Source organism: Diadema setosum, chromosome 15 (genome assembly GCF_964275005.1).
Source record: "Diadema setosum chromosome 15, eeDiaSeto1, whole genome shotgun sequence".
In the NCBI taxonomy this organism is placed as follows: domain Eukaryota; kingdom Metazoa; phylum Echinodermata; class Echinoidea; order Diadematoida; family Diadematidae; genus Diadema; species Diadema setosum.
Window position 1 is genome coordinate 14,829,070 of NC_092699.1, and position 19,448 is coordinate 14,848,517.

Below are 19,448 nucleotides of genomic sequence, written 5' to 3' on the forward strand. Positions count from 1 at the left end.
GCATTATAATGACGGTGATAAATTAGTGGTAATGACATATCACAACTATTTTTATATCAAAACCGCAATTACCACCATCATCATGACAATCCTCCTCCTCCTCCTCCTCCTCCTCCTCCTCCTCCTCCTCATCATCATCATCATCATCATCATCATCATCATCATCATCATCAACATCATCTCCATCTCAACCAACCTCACTTTACACCCGCATTTTCCAAGAAAGGACAGATGGAGGAAAAAATACAAAAGTGAAGAAGGCTGAAAGCTCAACTCCTTCTGCTTACCATATCGTTGATCTGGTTAATGGATAGCGTCAGTGTGACGTTGATGGCGTGCGACGAGTTCCAGACGGGTCGCACCAGCTTGTTGTAGTGCCGGAAGAGATCTTCGAACAGCTTTTGTTCGTTTCCGCCGTACATAGCTGCACATGAGAAAGAATGGGAGAGAGGATACAAAGGTGTTGTTAAAATCAGTCAATACAGAAGACGGACGTAGTGATGGTAAACATTCAAAGTTCATGTACTTTGTAATTTTTCACGTACACTTTACAAAATGGCAGAGCTGAACCAATATCAAAACGACTCCATTGGGACTCTCTTCGTGCCTTTATACAGACGCAATCACTTGAGATGAGACAAGACGATTATTGTGGTCATTGCGGTGTTCGAAAATATGATGATTGTTATGATATTGATGATGATGATGATGACGATGATAATAATGATGATGATGGTGATGATGATGATATTGGTGATGATGGAGATGATGATGATAAAGATGATGATGATGATAATGCTGATTATGCTGTTGATAATAATGATGATAACAATGATGATAATGATGACATTGAAAAAAAAAATGATGATGATGACTGTGATGTACAAAACAACGATAGCCTCATTCGCTCGCCATAATCGGCAGCCTAATCCCCTTCGCTAATAAAACTACCACCTTCATCATCATCATTATCGTCATCATCATCCTCATCTCCAGGAGCTGCAGAAAACTGTCCTTTTATTGTCTTCGCCACCACTCTTACCACTCTTTTCTTTCTTTTTTTTACATCTGAAATTTCTAATTTTCCAATCTTTCCAGACTTTGGCCCATGAGACGGCTGATAAAACTCTGATGATCTCAAGCTTGTGAATCACATCTTTTTCCAAAACTGAAAATCATTTGAACATGTTCTGTTTTCAGTCAAAGTCCTCACTCGATAAATATGTTGCTCAAAACAACAGCTGTTGTGTTGTCAGTGCCTCGTCCCTTTACATTTCAGAGAGATTCAAATTTTTGACATTGAGGCAGAAGAAAAATAAAAAATCAAAGAGGACGAAAAAGATTATGGCTGTGAAGAAGACGAGGGAGAAGAAGGAAGAGAAAAGAAATCCAGGCACCATGTTATGGATACTGTAGCGGATCAAGTCCTAATCTTTTGAAATGGCATAATGACGTCATAATGAGGAATGATGACACGTGACGTAGTGTGTCGCCCGTCTCAAATTCAATATCCCTGTTTGCGATGCGATTTCCCTTTCAAACTTCCGCGACTCAAGTCTGAAAATAGTCCTTCTCCTCCGGTTTGGAAATATTGGCAAGGCAGTCAGAATTGATTTGGGAGGAATTGTGTTGATTGACGCACGGAGCGAGATGTACTTGGATCGACGGAAACCGTATAGCCAGTGTTGGAGGTAACAATGAAGTAAGAGGAGATTTTTTTTGCTCCTTTTCTATAGTTTCAAATTTACTGCCTTGTCATACAGGTCGTTGAAATTGTGACAAAAGAGTTGCAAAACATTCGAAAGGAGGGGATCATTCTTCAATGACAGTACCGAAGTCATTATTGTGATGGAGTATACCTCCGTGTATAATAATTTTCATCTGACCTCAAGCAGTCTCTCACAAGAATAAGATAATTCATTGTCAAGTTTTCCGATCACGTAACATAACTCGAAATATCATTCTCGACTTTCAAGGAGAACTCTCGTCATTTTTTTTTTTTTTGACAATCTAACCTGAAATGCTGAAGAGAAGGGATGTTCAGAGCGGTATTGGAATGACATTCGAATGCAAAAGTCTACAATGATGTTTTTTTTTTCTATTTTGCTTACTCAGATGAGGGATCATAGGAATGATACCGATACCGGAAGAACGTGAGAAAGAACCAAAAAATGACAGTGATTCAGAAGAATAATGTGTACAGTAGGCGTAAGCAAATAACTATTGAAAAAAAAAAACAGATAGAATATAAGGTGCTTGACAAAATGAGAAAGATGCTTATCTTGTAACAAACGAAAACAACACAAATATGGTGAAGGTTAGAAGAGAAGAAAAAGGAAAGGTGATGAAAATAACCGAAAAGATTGAAATAAAAGTAATTATTTCAATCAAGATACAGGAGATAAAAGCCTTCTCTTAAGTACAGTAAGTTTGACTAGCATATCAAAGCAGCGTCTGTGATAAAACATTATCCGAAAGTTTGTGCGCTCTTTTCTCACGACGGTGATTATACTCTTGTCATGTTAAATACAATCTAAATAATGAAGCAATCAGCGAATAATCGCTGTCATTTAAAGGAAATTTTCTCATTTATGAGCAAAGCTCCATGGAAAGAGGTCATGTGCACTCTGCTTTTGTATCACAATGGAACAAATTATTTCTTACTCTTTTGCCAGTGATATTACAGAAATACTATTTAAAAAAAAAAAAAACTCATGGGTTCAAAGAACTTCTTTTTTTTTTTTCACGGAGTTTCCGCAGTGTACTCTTATGACTCTCTTAGCTCCTACAACATTTCTTTTCATGTTTCGTCTTCTATCGCAGCTTGTCCGAAGAACAAGGTGAAAAGTATCATGCTAGAAAGAAGCATGATGCCCAAATTGAGATGCTTGGGCGGCCCTAGCGTCGTTAAATGTCTTCACGTTTGTCTAGGCAATAATTTAAAGCGGGATCTCCGGGGAGTTGGCGGGATGCAAGACGACAAATTAAAACATTTGCGATACAGAGGGGCGTGCTAGGGGTGACATAGAAAGAGTAGAGAAGGTATATTGCGAAAGAGAAGAAGCGTTAGCTGGAGAGATAAATATATGGAGGAAAAGGGAGGAGGAAGGAGCGAGGAAGAACACTATGGCCCGAATTCACGAAGGTGGTACAAATGAAACCATGGTTTAAACCATGGACAAAAACCATGGAGCGCCAAGTGTCGCATGGAATATTTTCGTTACGAAATCAGTCATTTCGTCGATGAAATTATTACTTTGTAACGAAATGACAATATTTTGTAACTAAATGAACATTTCGTCGACGAAATTATGATTTCGTTAACGAAACTGTCTTTTTGTCGACGAAATGACCAATTTCGTAACGAAATATTCCATGCGACACTTGGCGCTCCATGGTTTTTATCCATGGTTTAAACCATGGTTTCGTTTGTACCACCTTCGTGAATTCGGGCCTATGAGAGAGAATGTTAAAGGGGAAGGCTAGTAACTGATCAGTGGGAATCAGTGGAAATGCTGGGAGATGATTGTTCCAATCCTTATGGGATTCATTCAAGAGTTCATTGTATATCTATTCTTGTGTGAAAATTATTTGCTTCAGAATGGTCTCATATTCAAGTAATGTGCAGTTTAATGCTTCCAGGTTAGCGTCCCTGGTCAGTGACGGGGCATTAATCTGCACATTACTTGAATATGAGACCGTTCTGAAGCAAATCATTTTCACACAACAATAGATATACAATGAACTCTTGAATGAATCCCATAAGGATTTGAACAATCATCTCCCAGCATTTCCACTGATTCCCACTGATCAGTTACTAGCCTTCCCCTTTAACCCTTTCCGTGTCAGGGGGCTTTGGTCAGTGTGCACAACGCTATAAGGGGTTTTCTGAGGCCAATCAGTACTCCAAGCACACAAAGGGTTGAAGGGTATCTTGGAATTTATGATGAAAATAACTTGTATAGGCCCTGGATTGAAATTGGTATAATCGATGTTGCTGAGCTGATACAATTTGGGCAGAATCAGACGAAAAGTACTAAGACAAAAAAAAAAAAACAACAACAACAACAACAACAAACAACAGCGAAAACAACAACAAAGTGGATAATGTCACGTTATGATATGGCAACATCCCAAGGGAAGTAGCAAAGACAGTCTTTTACCTTGATCACGTGACCATAATGATATTTGAATACATTCACTTTGAGTCTGTGTGTGTGTGTATGATAATAATGTTAATGCGTGTGTATGATTATTTTGCATGTGATTGTGTTTATGTGTGCGTGAAGTGTGCACGGAATTAGCTAACCGCAAACGGTAGTACGGTACAAAGGGGTGACATTCGATCGGAAGAGCTATCTCCGAAAGGGAAATGACAACGTACGGCACGGAGAAAACCTAGATGGATCAGAAGAAACGCTAGTGGCGTGACATAAGAAACGCACGCTATACATCACGTCTGAAGCGAAGAATATCAGTGTCCTTAATTTCGAAACTAATTTCCTCACACACTCACGTCGCCTGTTCCCAGTCTGTATGTCTTGGATTTCGTATTTAGCAGCCCATCTAATCCCCTAGCAACTACATGCCTTAGAATGTGTGGTACTGATGTTGTAATACCCCCCCCCCCCCCCTTCGCACCCCAATCATTGTTTGAAGCTCTCTGCGAGGTTCTTGTCCTATCGTAGGCGTCACTGTCCTCTACACATCGAGCTCGGGAATGCATCGTGGCGGGAGGAAGATGGGTAGAAGCTCCTGAAAGTAACAAGACACTGTGATTGACCAAAGTGGGTATCGATTTTAGGGGAAAAGGAAGTAGCGATGTCTCTGGGAGGGACGCGTTTTTTGCAACCACGGTCGACTGGCCGCCGCCCGTCAGGTGTTGGCGCCACTGACCCTCCGCTGAGTTCAGAGTTCTGTGGTTCAAGCAGGCCGAAAACGGAAGCAAATGCGTCTCACTGAATCTAACTACGGTTTGTATGGTGCCCTCCATACGTCAACCACAAAGGAGAGAAAGGGAAAAAAAGAATCAGCGAGGGAAATTTGTCTATGCATCGCAATACTGCACGCCGCAAAAACCGCAAACCAAGCCAAGCAAATAGACAGGAAACATACATAAGTATCAAGTGACTTTGCTTTTTCCCGATGTAGTTCGTTTCCAAGAACAGAGAGGATAAAAATGGATGTCCAAACAGTGTAGATTACAAGATTTCACTCAAAAGTATAAAACGACTCTTCTACGACGAGCTTAGACGACATCAGTCACCAACAATAATGTCACCACTGGTGTCAGAAAACAAAAACACAAAACAAGAAAAAACATTGTGAGAATCGATTTTGACACTATTTCTGTTTCCAAACGATTATTCTGACATCGTCATCGGATTTCGATTGAAATCAGACATAAAAGATAGAAAGAGAGGGGGAGAGAAAAGCGTAAATTGTGTGTTGTCGCAAGATTTTGTGACTTAGACAAAGTGCTACGAGTATTGTGTATGTGTGCGGTTGTTGTTGTTTTTTGTGGGGGTTGTCGTTTTTCGACGCTTTTTGTCTTTTGTATTCCATTGCACCATTTGGTAACAATAAAAAATTGAAACGGACGCTAAAATGGTTTAGGAATTTATCATCTTCCGTCGACAACCCTTCTTGGTGGCGGGGCAGACTAGACGATATTTTACGAGGTTTCTAATGAAATGTGACAAATTAGTAGCGGCGCTGCAGCGACATTCACCGCCGATTTAATTACACGCTAAATGAGCTTCGTGCGATGCAATGCCTATTGATCGCGAGACTTTGGGCGCGAAATTACAAATGATGTGGGCCCGTTACGAGGTCAGTGCCGGTCACTTTACAATATTACTTTGCTTTTTGTCCGTGTCGTCATTACATTTGACGACGGGCAAGGTTTGCGAATTGGCTGGGTACTTCTTACAATGACTAATTAGAATCCCGGGAGCCCGCCGGGAAGTGGACAAAATATCATATCCGAGTAATGAGCACCAATCATACGTTGAACACATCGCGCTAAGCAAACCACGGATCGATTGATTGATCGATAGATATCATTAATATCGGTCGAGCATTCACGCAGAGCCGTTTAGTCTGCACCCAAGCAGCGAAGTAATGCATGATGAAATCGAATTCTACGTGGAGTGAAACCGACGAAAGGTCGAGAGGTGATAATAATTATGATCGCTTTGATATTAATTCATGATCTTTACTGAGAACACAGACAGGTTACAGACTACACCGGATATGGTGGAAATGGTTACTTATTATAAGAAACTTGTGATGCTTGAGAGTAGGACGAATACAATCGCCTTGTCGTCGTATTCGTTCAAACAAGCAGCAGTACTTCCAGTACTACTACTGCTACTTCTGTCTTACAACAACAACAACAACAACACTTATACCTACTACCACTGCTACTACTTCTGCCATCACCACCACCATCACTACTACTACTACTACTGCTACTGTTACTGATACTATACTACTACTGCTACTACTACTACTACTGCTGCTGCTACTACTCCTACTACTACTACTACTACTACTACTACTACTACTACTACTACTACTACTACTACTACTACTACTACTACGCTACTACTACTGATAGTAGTACTACTACTTCTACTACTACTACTACTACTACTACTACTACTACTACTACTACTACTACTACTACTACTACTACTACTACTACCACTAGGCCTTGTACTCTTACTACTTCTACCGCTACCACCACTACTTTTACGTCTACTACTCGTTGAGATCAGGTGGATGGCTAATTATGTTTCAGTGTCATTTGAAATATTTTTTTTAACGGTAAACGCTATAGATGGGTCATTAATACAAGGAGTCGTTAATAGTCAGCAATGCCAAGAGTCAACTATTTTTTTTTTTGTCAGTTAGTAGAGGCGTGTGCTGATGTTTGATTTCACCTTTTATTGAGGGAGTTCTTTCATTAAAAAACAATAAATACGATGCCCTTTTCCATCGATATTCCAAATCAAACTTCATTTTGGAGTACAAGTGACATGGCAATATCTCACCAGCACGTTGTCTGGCATGTTTGGAATTTGCTGTCAATCTCTTAAAACGGATTTAGATAGATTGGATTAAATCTGAACAGAAGAGGAATCAATGGACGAAGAGGATTTTGACAATCCAAAGGTGTTTGTGTGTGGATAAGCATTGATAAGGGAATAGGGTGATGGTGGAGGCAACTATTGGCTGTTTAAAAATCACTTGCATCATGATCAGTTTGACGGAAAGGGAGAATAAGCCATTTTCTAAAGCATAAACAAAATTCTCGGATGGCGAGCAGTGGCAATGTTGACAGTTCACACCATAACCTATTGAACTTTACGCCGCTTAAACTACCCCATTGAAATCTCTTTCGCCTGGTTATTACCCTTCCCTTATCCCTATTCATTCGACTCAATGAGCAATTAACAACTAACGGTAGCCACCGAAATGTTGTTGGAAAGCGTTGCAAACAATATGCATCGTTCGCCGATATTTGGTTTTACTCTCAGCGCCTAACTTCAAATGGGAGGAAAGCTAACATCCCTGCTGAAAGAAATAAACATCAGTACAAGCATATAGACGTAAGTCATTAACAGTTTGCTCCTGAAAACAGTGATTCCATGGTCCATAAAAGAAGATTTGCACCAAGGGGTGAAGTGATTTAGGGAAACATCGTCTGCCAATACGCTATCGTGTGAATACAAATACTTTGGGAGTTTATTCTTTCCCCCGTGAAAATTTGAAGACTTATCAATGCTAATGGCGGGTAGATTCTTTGGCCGGATAAGAGGTAACAATAAAGAGAAAACGAGAAAACACATAAGTGCGATTTCAAACGGAGCATCATATAATCAGAAGTAACATTTTTATCAAGTTGCCTTTTTTTTCTATTCGTTTCTCATGAATGTTTTCAGTGTTAGTGTGGAACGCAATTATACTTCACTCTATGTAAAATTCTGTGCATACGTTGCGGGAGAGAAACTTAGAAAATGCTTAGATTAAAATTGATCAATTCGTAATTGCGAGTACCGAGCATACATCATACAGTGTTGGTATTGACTATGAAATCCATTGTGATGTCAATTCAAGTCTTGAAAGTGTTAGATAGTGAGACGTGAGGTTGCACTAATACTGAGACAGGAAAGGAAATGAAAAGATGTATGTGTGTGTATTTCTGTTCCTCTCAGGCCCGTCTGCTAATTCGCCTGCGTGTGTTTGTCTTTCAGCGCGGCTGTGTTGGTACTAGACTGCCGTTATAGTGCCTGCTATATTAATCATAGCGCCCCTGCTTATTAGATTCTAGCGCGAGATGATGTCGCTATGACTTTCATAACGCTGTTGATTGGGGACGCATTAATTATGTATGATGATATTGCACCACGTACTGTTATATGATGTAGCTGGTCTTATATGAGAAGCTTGCCCTGTGTAACCCTGTGATGACTCCTAGCTGACTTTGAAATAATAATCTCGTGTTGGAAACAAAACTGATTCAAGCCCGACGAAATGATACATTATGAAAGCTGAATTGTCACGTAGCTCCTTGTCACTCAGGAAATAATATTCTATGTAACGAATGCATTGAACAGCCGGTGTCAGTAAACGACTGGTTAACTTCGCTGAGCAGGCCAATGCATTGTACGTATAACACTCAATCAATGTCGTTTCTAATGTGGTGCAGCCGGATATACATGTATTGCTTTCATTCACAATAGAGTGTCTTTTTTAACCGATTCATGTTTACAATAATCATGATAGAAAGTAGACAGATTTGTATTCACTGACACCTTGTCCAAGTTTTGTGTCAAAGATGATACCAAACGCCGCTCCAGACTATTGAGATGAGGTTTAATGACCCCCTTAAGGAGTGAGATTGAGAGAGTTCTCCAGTTTTACAGACTATTACAAATTTTGTTACACTGCGTTGACTATTCAGCTGATGAATCGACAGCAAAAGGGGACTTTGGTATTGTTAAAAACGAATCCTATTATCATACCGCTATTTTGACAAGACATAATCCCTGGGTCAACATTTCGTGTAATCGCATAAATACTTGGCGGTACAGACGATCAACGTTTGCTCGTGATGACAAACTGTACGTGATGTTTTCGTGCGTCTCATCCGAGCTTGAAATTATCGGATGGGTTGCCATGGTAACAGTGCCAGTCTACCGTACACAGTCTCTCGCGCCTCCTACTCTTTATCAGTCGCGTTAGGTCATGCGATGATTTTTTTTATTTTGGGGGAGGAGGGTGGGGGAGGGGAGAAGGGGAAATTTGTGGAGTGATGTTTGTTCACGGTACCTCTATTTAGCCCTCATGATAATTTCTTAGCGGATTTGCTTGTTCAATATGGACAGAAATGGGGGAGCAAAGCAGTTTGCATCATCCAGTGCATAGTATGACTTCTGTATTTTTCTTAGCGTAAGACTAGTCTAATTTAACACTATATAAACACGAACATACATGATAGAACTCAATGCGTATTTCATATCAGTGTAACTTAAGGGAGTACATAATTAACTTTCCTCGAGTGTATAGTGCTTGTGATAAATAAGATTAATATCATTGAGACTTAAGATGTAACTTTCTGTAACTTTATTCGATATCATTTGTATGAGAAACGTAGAAGAAAAAGGTCTGACAGGGAAACTACGCAAAGACATATTATAAGAGGATTTTCCGGTAGTGTTTAGGGCGATCTCCACCAAGCAACTAAACCCTGCGCAAAGTAGAGACCAACGGGTTGCATAAAGTAGGTGGGATAAGAGCGAACCGGGAGAAGAGTATTGTCGACGAGGGATCAGAACAACTGGGGCATTTTTTTCAAATCCAGTTACGTACAATGTAGGCTGCGTTCCATGGCGGATAATTCAAAATACCGTTGGCAACAATAACAAAGGCAAAGTTTGCGAAGATCCGAAATGTACAACCCCCTGTGGTCTAACCGACACGTACGTTACACTACTTATACGAGTATCCAGTAGTGGATTTTTTCGATGCAAGTCTCATGTTTTGTTTTGTTTTTGTTTTTGTTTTTTGCCTGTCGATGTCACCTATTTTCTGTCTGTCTGTCTGTCTCTGTCTCTCTCGAAATCATACGACTGATATTTAGCATTGCGCTTCGCTGAGTTATGGAGTAGAGAAAATATCGAAAGGAACGATGCCAGATTGAGTCGAGTGAGTATAACGTGTCAGCCTAATTCTAATCGGGACTCCATTTTTTTCTTTTTAAAGATTAACACACATGTAATACTGTTACAAGACGCTAACCTCCACGGAAGCTCAGAAAAGGGAAATAAAAGTATAGAAAGCTCTTCTTCCTCTCTTTGCCTCTTTTGTCTCCGTCTGACTAATGAAATGTGTAAGATTGCAACTGCTGATTTGTGATTTAACAGGCAAGTTGGAAAGAAATTAACCACGGCACTCGAACCTGTCATCTACTGCTTTCTGATGGGCAGCGACACTACCGCCAGGCTGTCCCTGTTGGTTGCCGGCAGTGACACGATGAACTTTGAACAAATACCCAAGCTGCATTTGTCAGAGGGAGACTAATTGAAGAAAAAAATAACACCTTAACCTTAACCTCTCTATTTAATATTCTCTTGCTTTCATTAATACCTTGTCTGCCTTGGAATACTTGACAACAATGTCGGAATTTCGGAGATTGTTGGGTAATTGTTCCAAGTTCATCGTGTCACCTGCCGGCGACCAGGGATAGCCTGGTGGTAGTCTCCCTGCCGGAAAGGGTAGATGACAGGTTCGAGTCCCGTGATTCCCCTTTTTCCGACTTTCCGACTTGTTTGTTAAATTACAGATTAGCAGTTGCGCTCTTACAAATTTTATTAGTTAGAGGGAGAGAAATTGAAGAAAAATTCACATCTAGTAGTATAGTAAAAGTAGTAGTAGAAATAACGGTAGTGGTAGTAGTAGCAATAATAATGAAAAACAAGAAGAAGAGCAAGACGACGAAGAAGAAGAAGACAGATTATAAAATTGATGGTGTCAGTGAGCTGGAAAGAGCGAACTAATTGTAAATAATAATCTATTATTGAAAGCCAAAATAGGAGAATTGCATCGGATTGGGATTGATGCATTTGGTTATCAATAATGTTGACAGCTCGACCACGACCAAAACATTCAATATCCATCAGCCGGGATCCACATGGCGACCCCCCAAAACAATCATTCATAGCCCGTAACCATACAAGCACAAACATCTGCAGCTCAGCTTTTTCTTCTTGAGAAAAAAAAAAAGAAGGTGTCATCTGCACGCAATCGTCTGCCAATATCACGCTCTCTTTGCGCCTTAAAAAGAAAGAAAAAATAGATAATGAAATATATTATGATTTCATATCAGCTTTTCATTCGTCCCCTCAAGGATACGTGAGGATACAAGCAGTCATTGTATCGACCATCATCCACAGTCCATTCACTTTTGCGCTCATAGTACACTGTACATGTAATGCGCTTTCTCAATCCCCACATGCAGGCCACGAAAATTTGCCCCCCACTCGTTGGCCCACGATCTGCCACGGGTCTTGCTTTAACTTCAAGGCAATTATCGACGTTGGTCTTCTTGCCATTCTGAAGATGTGACAAAGCCGATGAATATCCACGATATCTTCATATTCAATTTTCTCATTGATCAATACAACAGAAAAAAGAGAGAAAGGAAATACCCGGCCATAACCCAACGGCCCTTCTTCCGTAACTTTGGCAAACGTGAATGCTCATGTTAAGCGCGTGATAGAATATAATAAAGGTCGGAAGTATGAGGTACTCGAAGGAACCTACATAAACTATGACATGAATGCACAGCCCTTTTTTAGGGTGTGTCATCAGCCTCTTGAACAACACATGGCGCTACTCTACTTGAGCTCTTTATTCGGCTTCTTCACCCCCACATCGCCACCGTATCAGCTCTCCAACCCGAACGGAATCTTGCCCCACACAATGTTGGAACACCAGCGACTCCTAGTACTAATTGTACAGCCGCGCAGTTAGCATCTACAGAAGATTAGATTATAAGATATGACCATAATGGCGTTTCCAGCCTAGAGAAGGAGGAAATGAAGAGGAAGAAAAAGTGAAGGAAAAAAAGATAGAGGAGGAGGAGGAAGAGAAGGAAGAAGAAGAAGAAGAAGAAGAAGAAGAAGAAGAAGAAGAAGTAGAAGAAGAAGAAGGAATAGACGATTATTGTCGGGTAGCCGCCACCACTGGTTAAACCAGCAAAATACGGGGCATACCTCTTGGATTCACACCGCACTTGTCTGGGTGGGCATTACGCGATTATATGGATTGACGAAACAAAGAAGAAGGCATTGATTAGTGCGAGGGAAACAGCTCGGGTGTATAGTGATATACATCACGTGTAAACAGCCTTCCTTAAAGTATAGCCTTGAAGATAATGATTTCTATGTAGCCTGGGATGTTCGCACACTTGCAGACGCGAATGGATCGGTTGGCACGCCACAAACAGAAATCGGGTGCTATAAATAAGGGAACAATCTGATTAGGCTGGCAAGTTTTATTGCGTTCATTTCTCATACATGGGTTATCTCTGTTGCCCTTTAGTAGCTGCCCGTATAAGAAATAATGGCGAACCCGTCTGGTTGTTTTAATATGCAAGATGGAGTATGTATTCTTAGCTGATCAGAACGAAGTCACCATGAACCTTGGGAGTGTGGACTTGAGTCTTCAAACTCAGAAGGGAAAAGGAAATGATGAGGATTGTAAGTGCAGAGAGAGTGGGCGTTTCGATTCCATGTCTGAAAAATTTAATAGAAAAGTTTAAGCAGTCTCTTCTCCGATTTATTGATGTCTCTACAGAGTTGAGCCGAGATTGGAAAGATTTTATGGCACTGGGGATAATTATTACATATCATTATCACCTATAGGACTCTGTGTGCGATGGTGTATGACAATTGCCACGGCAGAGATAGAGAAAAAGTTTATGGGGGTGGAGGGGGGGGGGGGGGTGAGAGAGAAAACGAGTGAAGCCAGTTCAGCGAAACGGAGAGGCAAGTACTTTCAAAATGACTTCATACATGGTAACATGCTCAAATGTTCAATAATGTTCACACACTCTCAAATGTTGTAGTTGTGGTCATTTTCTTGTGTGCGCGCGTGCGTGTGTGTGTTTATCTGTCTGTGTGCGTGTGTGCTTGTCGCTCCACTAAGTAGGCAATAGAAAGAAAAGGTCACTCGAATGCGCACTAACGTATATCCATCGCACCGGAATAATGTTCCCAAACACGTTTGTAACAGCTCCTAAACACCTCGTTTCCCCCCTCATACTCTGAAGGGATGGACCATCTAATAGCGTTTAGGCAAATGTGCGCTCTTTGGATATTGCATTTGGAACCCTTTTGGGGGACGGTCGTCAAGAAATGATGTCGTTTAGGAGGCATAGCTTGTGTATCAAGACAAAGGGTTACTTAAAAACAGAAGCAAGCATGAGTGTCAATCATTCGGTGCACATTAAGCCATCACGTTGGAATAACGTGATGGTATATACGCGTAATGGTCTTCTCAATTCGGCCCTGATGAGCATGGTAACTTGTAGCTGCTATAATGCTTCAAATGCTATCGGAATATCAGCACACCTTATGGAGATATCAAAATATCGGGCACAGAAGGGGGAAAGGGGGGGGGGGGGGAGTACTGTTGGTGACTGATGCGACGTCTCTTAATGGTCCCACATATAGGAAATCTTGATAGGCCTCAGCATTGAAGTGTACATGATCCCTCGACCTATATTGCGCCACTATTTTGTGCGGACCGATCAATAGTGTAAGGGGGCAAACTTGTCTTCGTTATAGAGATTTGACAAAGCCGCAGCTGGCTAGAATTGACTTCATGGCCGCTCGTGTAATTGAAAAAGAAAAAAAAAGAGGGGGGGGGGGTTCTCAGTCCATATCTTTCTTCTGCTTCTGCACATATTCCGTCACTGCTTTATTTTGACTTTAGTTGATGTGGATCAATTTGGAGATGGCTAGAAAAACTGGACGGTGGAGTAATGTAATAATTGTAACCGAGGTACTACTATACGAGCATGCACCCGCTGGGGGTGATGTGATTATCTAATTGAAGTGCACACTGACAGTACCGTTCGATTTGAATATGTTTTGTTTTTGTTTTTTGTTTTTTTTTTCTTCGCAACATCACACAATGAGATTGAAATTTATACAGGTCAGATTCTTCACGGCTGAACATATGATGACATCCAGATTTCAGGGACAGACAATCAGGAAAAAGAAGGAAAATGGAAAAAGAGGAAGGAGGAAGGAAAAAGAAGAGAGAATAAGTGAATTATGAACAAGAAGAAAAGAAGAAGAAAAAGGAGAAGAGGGCGTGAAAGAAAAAGAAAGAGAGATGAAATGGAGAAAGAGAAAGAAAAGGAGAACAGAAAAGGGAAAATGGAATAGGAGAAAAGGCGGAGAAGGGGAAGAAGAAAAAGAGAAGAAGGAGAAGAAATCGGTGCTAATCATCCGTGTGTGCTTTCACTTCAACGAAATGAAGGCAATTTAATGTGTACAAACAAAAAACGAAAAGGGTGTGATTTTGGTATTGAAGAGTTATACAGATGCTTCTGTTTTTTTTTTTTTTTTGATATTAGGAAGCAAAATTATGTCTTACACTTATGATTATTCATGACATAACAGCCCCCCCCCCCCAAAAAAAAAAATAAAATAAATAAATAACAATCCTAGAGTTCAAGTTCGGTCGCACGATCTTGATTCAGACAAAACAGTTCCGATTGTTATCTCATATTTCTTGAGCACAGAAAAAATGAGGTTTTGAGTTGATTTTATTTCTTTGTTTATTTACTTGATTGCTTGCTTGCTTGATTAATTGCTTGTTTGTTATTTTCGTCTGTCTGTTTGTTTGTTTGTTTCCCGCACCGTGCCGTCCGTTCGACAGAATTTATGACATCATCTCAATTGAGAAATCAGACAGCCGGCATGTCTGACTGTCTCTGTCGTAAATGAGCATTTTTATGGTAAGTCTTTACAGCTACTCATCGCTTTAATTAACTCTGATCAGACGAACAATCATGATGGTTGTAGAAACGGTGTCAGGTTTGTATATTTCTATATCCTCCTAACATTTAATCGAATGCAGCATAAACCAACTCCACATACACAAGGAGAATCTATTTCGAAAGAAATATAATCATCATCATCAACAAAAAGAAAAAGGGAAATCAAATCGCAGATTGTATACTTTTGGCATCAGTCTGAAAGTTGCGACATACACGGCAAGCAAGAAACAAACGCAGAAATATATTCAGTCAAACATATTACAAGTAAGCGACATGAGAAGTGATGCAAAATGTATACCAGCCCAAGTAGAATGGTTTCTTTCTTCATTCTTTTCTTCTTCTTTTTTTTTTGTATCTTCTTCATTTCTGTAAGACAGTGTCTTAATGGGTCTTGTCTTGGAAGATTGGTGGATATGAAGGAAGAGATTTACGGACCAGCACCACTCTAGAAATAGGTGCAATATTGCCTGCTACAAATCTCATGCTTTCTTGCCCACTTCTATCTTGCCACCAACAGCTGACATTTTTGAAATGCCCACTTTGAGTCCGTAAATACCACCGCCAACTATAAAAGGGGGACTTTATTCGCTCTTTCATCAACTGGGACTGTCTATTGCTATCAGGGGTTCTTGAGTTAAGCTACAGCAAAAAAAAAAAAAAAAAAAAAAAAAAAAAAAAAGGAAAAAAAGGAAAAGATACCTGTGCACTTCAAAGGCTTCAGAGGAAGATTTTGCCCCGAGCCGAGTCGGGGGAGTCTGGTATTGTTCAATCGCTGTTCTATACTGAAACGCACCATTGTTCCTGCAAACTTGTGTTTACCGAGATTCGGCACGTACAAATAATATCGCCCAATACCCCCGTCTCTTAAGGATGGAGCAGAATCGTGAGTTCATCCTCACAACATCTTGTTTTCTTCATCTTGACGGGAACTAATAAAGAGAAAAAAGATTTCCCCTACAAGAAGAGGGGAGAATAAAGAAGAACATTATGGTAACTGTGACTGCGAAGAGAAAGTACTTCACAATAGAAGTAGCCACTTCAGATTTTCAAAAATTGTTTTACCCCTTTCGCTTGAGCTCGGGTTCGTCAAAACAGAGACACAGACTTGAAATGCGCATAAAGCATACCCATCTCTTGCTATCTTCACCAAGTAAATATATTTACCGGCACACCCAGACGAGTGTCTTCAAAGGAAGAAGACTCCCCAGAGGGAACTTTGTCTCTGTTCATCGCTAAAATCATGAAACTACAAACAAGTCAGCAGTGTTAATCAGATAACAACATGCTGCAGCTTAATGTTTATTCGTGTGTGTGCGTGCATGTGTGTGTGTGAGAGTGAAGAGAGATAGAGAGGGGGGGCGCACATGTGTTTATAATTTTTTTTTTCGCGACTTTTTAAGTTTTTTCGCGACGTTATTCCCGATGGTATTGTTGTGTTCCCATCTTCCGGAAGCAAAGAAATTTCGCTGACATCGGAGCAGAAAAGCTAATTTCATCAGCGCAAGGTGATGATGATCGGAAAGAGCGGGATAAACGTCAGGAGAGGGAGAGAGCAGACGGCAGGGCGACGCAAAACATCAGAAATCATTGTAGTTTGCTCCTCTTATATCTCCTGAAGTGCCGAGTCACGGCAATTCAGGCACCGTCGTTGCCATAGCAACGCAGCGGGAGGACGTGCTCACTCTGCACAGTGCGGTCGCTTTCTCTATCCTCTTCTTAGCTTGTATCGTACTCTCAAGATGGATTATAGTTTGGGAAACTGGTACTTGTCCGCAACCGTCCTCGAAGAATTGTCTTTCTTCCGTCTGCTGTCTTAGTTGTTTGGTGTGAAGCTCAGAATACTGAGCTGTTTCTGCGGTTAACGCCAAGTGAAAGGATAAACATGATTAAGTGGATAGAACCATCCTTCAAATAAACAGTCTCAGATTGTACTGATACTTATCATGGTCGATACTGGCTGTTGTTACAATAGTGTTCTAGGGATTCACCTTTCCATTCGAATATCTATTAGGACCGTATAGCTTTAAAGGGTGTGTACAGTTCTGGTCGAGGTGAGGATTTAGCTTTTAACGTTTTGCGAGATATTCAGAAATCCCTCTATGAGATGTCAAAGAGCATGCAGTTCTAAGGGGTATCAAAAGTTCATTCGATGAAAATCAGTTTTGAAATGGCTGAGATATCCAAAAACAAGGTGAAACAAAGAGATCCTAATAAAGTTGTGGCATGTCGCCTTTTATTATTAGCACTTTTTTGGATATCTCAGCCATTTGAAAACCAATTTTCATCAAATAAACGTTGAATCCTTCTTAAAATTACATGCTCTTTCATATTTCATGAGAGTCTTTTCATTACCTCATTTGGGAATGTTCAAAACATGAATCCCCACGTCAACCAGTACTGTACAGTCCCTTTAAGCGGGTCATTTACATTGACATCAAGATTAAAAAAAAAATCTTATTGTAATAAGCAAAGAATACGTAGACCATAAACATTTCCACTTTCTTTTTTCAGAAGAGCCCATGCTGTAGCTAATTTTGTTTTGTTTGTTTTCAGGGCAAGGAAAATGAAGGCTTATTTATCTATAAATACACGTTTCGACATGCGCGTACAGTATGATGTGCATGCGCGCGTACAGGTACTTGAAAGTGTATGCTAGAAACTAATGTGCCCTCGCAAACTTTTTTTTTCTTTTCTTCTTCTCCTTTTTTTTTTTTGCCCTTTTTTCGGTCTGCCTCATCTTCAGGACGAAAAAGGCAAAATTAACGGTACATTTGCTAATCATACGGACCGAAAAGTGGCACATCCGCGGGAACGACTGCTTGCATGAGGTTTGTCTGGTTAAAAAAAAAAAAAAAGTGCAGTAAAGAGTGATGACGGGTTCCATGTTTATCAAGATGGAGGGGGGAGGGGTGTTGAAAGTGGACGGAAAAAAGTCTGATACATCCGAATCGATTTCACGATTGGCGTTGTGGGATTCTTTCCCAGTCGACCGTGATGAATCGTTTGTCGCAAATTTGTAATTCTGCTCTTGTTTTCATCGGCTTTTGGGCCGTTAATGCTCTCTCGTGTTGCTCCCGAGGGGGCGCTTCACGGATGGTCCTTAATTTTCCGCCCTCTGTTCTATCGTCCTGATGCCCATACTTTAAAAGAGATGTTCTAAGACAAAGTGACTGTGCTAGGTTTGATTAATTGGGGGATCGAGTGGACAGATTCCTCAACGCCCACCTCATAAGACCAAACTTCAGAGGAAATCATCTCCAGCGCAAGCGTTACATTTCAAATCTATGACTACTGCCACCCCAAACTCGCTTTGGGTTTCAAAATGATCGGTAGAGGCATAGTCATTTTTCTGGTCCGACGGCCAGATGGCCTGTCCCTCAGCGGCAGGCACAACCGGGAGAAATGCCCGGTGAAATTGCAGCAGCTAAGGCACAGTCACAAGGAACCTTCAGATAAACAATGGTAAACTCTCCACAAAGTTCCGTGGAGCGAAGTCCGAGTACGGGCGTATTATACGAGATTGTGTTGGCATAATAATGCTTTCCAATCCTGTAGCCTATGATGTTGTACAGTGTGCATGTTTGAATGTTTCACTAGTACACTCGTATTTAATGGCGTCTATTTACGGAAAGGCCATTTTGCTGTGGTCGCCTCGAGCTCTCATACCCCAAGCTATAACAAATCACTTTATTTTTGTCTATCTACTTTTTCAAGTAATCACACGTATACTGAAGACTACAAAATGCGGGGACACAAAACAATGCACTCCATTGAGGAAGTACTGATACTATAAAGCCTTTCCTTGGAGCATTTCTTTTGGAATAGATTACGGAAGAATTTGAAACGTTGCATTAATCGGCTGCTAATGCGATCCGAATGTTGCCTAACATCGGATAAGTTGAAATAGAAGAAATGTTCGAAGCAGGACTCTCTCTTTTCTGTCTGGGAGAGCAAATCAATCGCATCATCTCCTAGAGAAGAAGAAGAAGGACAATTACAAACGAGTCAGCGACCTTGTCAGAGTATCTTTAAGGAGGTAACTTGTAATCTCTATCGTACCGTTGGTTACCGCTAACTCGAAATCTCGAAGCCTAACAAATTCGTGCATAATACCAAAAATTCCTCGGGCTACCGCTGGCGCAACCACTTAGCAGTCGGTGCGTGACAAGTGAGGACCAAAACAATTAGTGCTAGGCCGATGGTCTTATTCAGCTATTGTGGTTTCTTTTGACATAAACGGGCGTGCAGACATAAACTGCCATATTGGTTAAAGACTGGAAGATTTTGATAGAGTCTCAAACTTATAAAACCGCACGCACAAAACATCTTCGTGTGCGTGTGTGTAGATGTAGTTGCACTGAGGAGA

At 40.7% G+C, this 19,448-nt stretch overlaps 1 protein-coding gene across 1 annotated transcript in view; it reads right to left on the minus strand.

The window, feature by feature from the left end:
* LOC140238555 (neuronal acetylcholine receptor subunit alpha-10-like) overlaps window positions 1-19,448 on the minus strand; it is a 77,546-nt gene that overhangs the window by 17,614 nt on the left and 40,484 nt on the right. The window contains exon 2 of the mRNA XM_072318456.1: window positions 288-424. Within this exon, the coding sequence (XP_072174557.1) occupies window positions 288-422 (135 nt within the window). The 5' untranslated portion in view covers window positions 423-424. The remainder of the gene's footprint in view (window positions 1-287; window positions 425-19,448) is intronic.